General features: G+C 36.6%; 1 protein-coding gene across 2 annotated transcripts; it reads right to left on the bottom strand.

The window, feature by feature from the left end:
• Positions 1–1,614: 1,614 nt before the first annotated feature.
• On the bottom strand, positions 1,615–6,177 carry LOC111383811 (protein WVD2-like 2). 2 transcript variants are annotated; one of them, XM_023007975.1, is made up of 7 exons: positions 5,918–6,177; positions 4,033–4,522; positions 3,002–3,090; positions 2,785–2,875; positions 2,614–2,685; positions 2,319–2,429; positions 1,615–2,200 (listed from the first exon to the last, which is right to left on the bottom strand). In XM_023007975.1, exons 2-7 carry the CDS (start codon positions 4,516–4,518, stop codon positions 1,904–1,906), a joined length of 1,146 nt encoding a protein of 381 aa, XP_022863743.1. In that variant the 5' UTR covers positions 4,519–4,522; positions 5,918–6,177; the 3' UTR covers positions 1,615–1,903. The 2 variants fall into 2 exon arrangements, with proteins under 2 accessions (XP_022863743.1, XP_022863750.1); XM_023007982.1 differs by lacking the exon at positions 5,918–6,177 and adding an exon at positions 5,765–5,838.
• Between the last annotated feature and the right edge of the window lie 220 nt (positions 6,178–6,397).

Here is a 6,397-nt window from a genome sequence, read left to right on the forward strand (position 1 = left end):
GCACGTCCACAAATTCATCAGTCACAATCCTCTGCCAAATTCATCCTGAAACTGTGGGTAATAGTAGGCTGCCGCAACAACGATGAAGTGAAGAATGATGGATTTCATAACAACATTTAAAATTAATTTGGATGTCCACATGTGTAATAAACAACAAATGACTCACGTAGATAATGCCGTTGTTGGGTGTCGCCAGGGTCTATTACAGGTTTAGGAGTACTTCGCCAGAGAAGATGACAGGCTTCTTCGAGGCCGATTTGTCTCGGTTGTCTTCGGATTGGAAATGGCAAGTTTGGTGGGTCTCGGTCTTGGTCTATTTTGGGGGAAAAACAAGTGAAAGAGGCCTAATTTCCCTAATTTTTCTATTGTTGTCTCATTTGTTGCCACATGTCTAATTTTATATTATCTGTACAAAGCCTGTGATCCTCAACCTAGTAAATCGGTATTATTCTTTACCACATAGCATTCTGCACAAACTTGTCTTAACTTCTAGGTAGTCATCATCACATCCTCACACAAAGTAAGAACATTTCTGTACCTTGTCTCAATAGTCGATCATTTTGAGTCAAGAACTCCCAACCGTTGAACAATATGACAAGGAATCTAGTTATTCAAATATATCACCAAAGAAAGAAAATTTATGTACCTTGTCTCAATAGTTTATCATTTTGAGTCATGAACTCCCAACCATTGAACTATATGACAAGAAATCTAGATATTCAAATATATCAGCAACCAAAAACAATCATGAAGAAAATATTAAATCACCACCTAACTTCAAGAACTTTACCCTGACTTCCTCGTTTAACCGATATTAGAATGGACAAAACAATTGCTTCTCTCTCATTCAAGTTCAAACAACACACCTATGTCCTGACTTTACAAAAAACAAGTATTGCACAAACAGAACTGAAATTAAAACACCCATTGAGCTCTATAAATGACGACATTAAGATTTTAGAGTTTTAATGCACCACAACTCTGCATAAAAGCGCGCACAAACAACAAAAGCATAGTACAAGCAAAGTATAATTTAGGGTACTTTCTCTTCTGTACATGCTTCACAGTTTCATTAAAAACTAAAAGATGCACCATTTTAAACAAAAATCACAACACAAAACAAGAACTATGTAAACACTGTGCAAATCATATAAGATGACAATGACATATCAATTCATTTAGACAAATCAACATACACTTAACCCGTACAGACATATCAACATACACTCAACAAGCATATCATGCATCCGTTGAATCGGAAACCTCCAAGGCCAAATCGGGTTCTTCTGCTTCAATGGAATGGCCAAATTGCTGAATCGAGTTCTTCTGCTTCCAAGGGTAACGATTAAAGAGTTCTGCTCCTTCAATGGAATGGCTGAATGGGTTTTGGCGTTTTGCAAAGGGCAACTAGAGAATGAAGGCTAAATCTGATTTTGGCTTCCTTCTACTTTGGCTTCAACGTTTTGAACGTGACCCACCAGGACCCACTGTAAGCCCACCAATGCTTAGAAGTAAATAAGTACATTTTGAAAGAGAGAACGTATTTAGTCAAAGTTGAATACGAATAACTTACTCATTTTAAAAATAAAAAGCAACTCTTTCCTTACACGTACGTAAGAATCTTCAAATATTGATTACAAGAAACAATGTGGTGGAAAGTAATATATAGACAAAGCAACAAAGAAAAGTTCTATAGGACAATATTTCCAAGCAAAACATGTCCAGCGTAGTTCTAATATTTCACAACATTTAAGCATCATAAATTGTAGAGATATACAACTCAGAATTTGGACCTCTCTCGACAAGTCACCATAAGAACAAAACATAACCACCATTTGACCTTGCCATAACATTCTGATCAATCATACAAGTAAAACTAAAACTACGCAAGACTAGTAATCTTTCATGACTCAACGCCAATATCTGCATTTCCCTGACCTGTGGAGCGGGAATTTTCTGTAGTCTCTTTCATTTGTTGCAGACGATCCTTGACTTTGCCTGTCGCATTTACATTGCGAACACCAACCTGACTCTTGCTTTTGGGAGTTGTACTCATAGGAGAGGGTTTGCTTTCCCTGAAAACACCTATGCTTTGACGAGTTGTCCGATAAGTTCCCTTTTCAACCGGAGATGATTTCACTGCATCACTGCAGCTCTTTCTCCGGGTTAGATTTGGTGATTTGGCACGTGTCACTGGCAGCTGAAATTCAACCAAAAGAGTACCTTTTTCTTTCTTTTTTGTTTATGGAAATGGGAAATATAATCTATTATTGGAAAACACTTAAAAGTATGGAAACAAAGGCGGATTCTCCATGTACCTTCTTAAGTTCAACCTTTGGGGGAGGGCCTTCACGATAAAAATTAGGAACTGGATTTGCTTTATATGCCATGGTCTTTCTAAGCTGCTTTATAGCTGCTGCTGCTTCTTCCTGCCAATTAGGATAAGAGGATAAATTTAAAAAAAAAAAACAGAAGATTGAGAAGGGTAGAGAGAAGAATAACAAAGACCAACCGTAGTAGATATGCACATGACACGTGAGGAAAAAAATTGGATCCAAAACCAAAAGTACAATGCAATACAATGGGTGGAGAATGATGCAAGGAGAGGTATACCTTGGTTCTTGCTTCATATTCAAGTTTCTCTTGCTCCAACGCTTTATGTTTTTCTTCCAACTTGGTGTAAAACTATCATGGAAAATGGAACCAAGAATAAAAAAATAAATGCTAAAAGGAAAAGAAATGAAAACAGATCACACAATGAACTTCATTATGTAACTAAAGTACCTCCTTGCGTCTCTCTAAACGCTCCATACATCTAAATGTTGGAGCCACCGGAACTGTAACTCTGGATTTACTACGTACAGATGTTGCAGTACTATAAACGATAAGGAGAACTCCAATTGCAAGAGCACACGAAATACAAGAAAACAAGCTCAAAAAAATAAAGAAAGATTCTGATAACAGAATTTAATAATAATAATAATAATAATAAAGAGGATACGAGGAAGCCAAGGACCAATTATCATCTTCATAATCATATTTCTTGTCATCAGTTTTCGGTGTCTTGCTTGACACGGTAGGAGAATATGGCTGAACAAGATTGGAATTGAAACCTCAGGACTAAATACAAATGTCCAGCCCAACAAAATATCTCTATTGCATAATAATCTATATATGTACCTAACCTCGTGTAATATGAATCAATTATTAGTCAAACACCATACCAATTTAGAACCACATTTTACATAGCCAATGTTGTGTTATTAGTTAGACACCATACCAAATTTGGAACCACATTTTACATGGCTGATGTTGAGCCAAAATGCTCCATGATTTACAGGCAACAAGGGTTGCATGAGAATGTTGTCCTCAAAAGATGACAGTCTGTTTGGTCCTGCAAAAGTCATGATGTTCCATTCTCTCCTTCCAAACTTCTTACCAGTGTAACTTAAAAAAAACCAGCATTCAACTCTATGACCTAGTAGAGCAAAACCAACTTATCATTAGGGCACAAGCTACTAGCCAGCTCGCCAACGGCTCAGCTCAACTCACTAAAAGGAGAGCTTGTGGGGTGAGCCAAGCCACACTTTTGTTGAGAGAGCTGACTTGCTCCCCCCATTTAACACCCCTACTTATCATGCCTGCTAGATAATTATATAGAATATGCTACTTGTACATAATGCTATGTCCATACCGGTGTTCACCCCTCTCACATGGAGGGGGACCCATTTTGGATAAATTATATTTTATTCGAAGTGGACCCCCCTCCATGTGAGGGGCATGGATACCGATATGCACACCCTGATGTACGTGAAGCATCATCCTAATTATATTGGATAGGATGACTAGAGTAATTTATACCTCAACACATCCTAAACTTCTAGGCTCAGGTATTAACTTCCCCCCGGCTAGGATGACTTGGATGAGATTGATGACACAGACATCTTAAGAAACTTAATTAACTTTGTTGTGATAAAAACAGTTGGCTAGAAAAGAGAGACAAATACGACAGTATTGAAAGAACAGACTTACTAGTGAATTTTTCGCGGTTGTGGGGGAATGTAAATCACTAGTCTTTGATAGATATGGTAAACCAGAATCTACAGTTTCAATACCATTGGCATGATTTAGGAATGAAGTTTGTTTCCCAGACTCAAGACCAGGTGTTAGCGGCTCCAAAGAATTCATATTTACTGTCCCATTAACAGAAGACCCTGATGCAGGCTTAACTGGATTGCCTAAATTTTTGTCATCTGACTTCTGAGCCTCAGCCTTCAAGATTTTCTCCCTGGGATCATGATTTATGCTTTTCAAACCTAGAACATCCTGCTTCTCGTTACATTCATCAGCAAGTGTACCTTTTGCAGTATGATCCACTGCTTCATAGCTCTTTGTTTCATCTCTTTCTGGTACAACTTTAGGAGCAACATGAACTACACCATGAAAGGTACCATTTGACTTTGCATTGACAGCACCTGGTTTCTTGTCAATGTGTAAACCTGCAACATCCCTCCCCATCTGCCTGCATGAATTTAAGGCAGAGCATAAAAATGAATTACTTTAAATAATAATTCTCCATTTTCTGTAATGTTAAATGTTGTTTTATAAGATTACATATAAGAATTTTAGTAGAGAAAATAAAAGTGGTTCCAACGTTCTTTCGCGCATGATTGGGAGAGAGACTATCGACATATTAAAGAGAAGATGCTAGACAGGAATGTGGAACTAGTGCCAACTGTCGAAATATACAATGCAAGCCACCAAATAAATAAAGAATAATAAAGAAAAGTGCCCAAGAATATTAAAAGATAGTTTAATCGATTACATCCCATATTGTAATAAAGCAAAAATTTAGAACCTTGAGAGAAACCTGACCCTCACCCAACCAACAAAAAAAATATGAAAGAAAAGAGTGTGGGCTTTGAGGAAAAGTTCAAGGGCAGGGGATATGTTGGCTCATTGCATAGTTACACTACTATCAATCTGAAAGTAGCCCCATTTGGAAAAACATCAATTTCAATGCCAAAAAGGCTCAATGACACGCACCAAACCTTTGCACTATCCGTTCCTTTTGACCATCGATGACATGATGACATCTAAAGAAACTAGAACCCATTTCAAGCATCTGAAATGTTGTTAAGAGCCCTTCCAATTCTTTATACACTATTGCTAACCTAAGAGTTTTGCATATGAACATAAATGAAACAAGTAACGAAACATTCAAGCCCTGGCAAAAAGGGACAATTGCCTTTCAATTTAAAGTAGAAACTAAAAGAAAAGGAGATGAAATTATAGAGCCCAAACTGAAATTCAAAATAAATTCGAGAGAGGATAAATTCAAAATAAATGCGACCAGCTTCACAAGAGCATCAAGCAACAGAAATTCAACCCACCATCTAACTCTTAACACCAAACAAATATAATTTAAAAGTTGGCAAAGCATTAAAAGGCCCGATGGTTTCACCCATCGAAATAGGTGGAAAATGTAGCAAAAATCGAAGAGAAAAAATATTTCAAAATAATTCCCATTTTCAATTCCACTCTCGTATACCAAAGTTATAATAAAAATCCCACCGAGAAAATATAAATTAAAAAAAAAAAAAAAGATTGCATGCATCGGACTGAAAACCCAAATCTCTCATTTTTCTCCCCGCTTCAGCATAACAAGAAAATACCAAGATATGCATCGAGCTCCCACGGAATTTTACATATATTTTTAGTACATAAAGATATTTATACAGAGAGATCAGAAAGAGAGAGGAACCAGAAGAAGAGTGCTCAGCAGCGGGCACGAAGGTAGAGATAGATGCGGAAAGGCAACAAGTAGATCGAACCAAAGAACACAAGACGTGCATGAAGTGGTTGACAATTAACGAGCTACTAAACAATTAATAACAAAAAAATAAAAAATTCTTACAGGCGAATTTTTTTTATCTTCTTTCTGCTTCCGATCTGGCTGACAAGATCTCCGAGCACCACCTCCACCTGAAACCCAACGTGACCACAACTCTCTCTCTCTCTAAGAAGCGAATGTTTTCTTATAGCAATTTCTCCTTTCCTTTTTGTTTCCTCTTTCAGCTCTCTGGTTAGTCTTCAATCTCGAAACCGTAAATCACGGACTGCTTCATTTTTCATTTATATTTGTCTCTCATTTTCTTTTCTTTTTTCGTTTCATTTTTTTAAATATCGCTGTACTTGAATTATTTCGTCCATTTTTTAAAATTTATTATTTTCAAATTAAATAAGTTACCGTTTGGTCGCATTATTTGCTATTTTAATTTTTGCAATAGTATTTCCTTGAAAAATGTGTAGTTAAAAAATGAATAAAAAATTTTGAGTTTACGTGTAATATTATTTTATTGGGAAATGTGTGATTGATAAGAAGAGAAAAATGAAT

Source organism: Olea europaea, chromosome 3 (assembly GCF_002742605.1).
Source record: "Olea europaea var. sylvestris chromosome 3, O_europaea_v1, whole genome shotgun sequence".
Lineage (NCBI taxonomy): Eukaryota > Viridiplantae > Streptophyta > Magnoliopsida > Lamiales > Oleaceae > Olea > Olea europaea.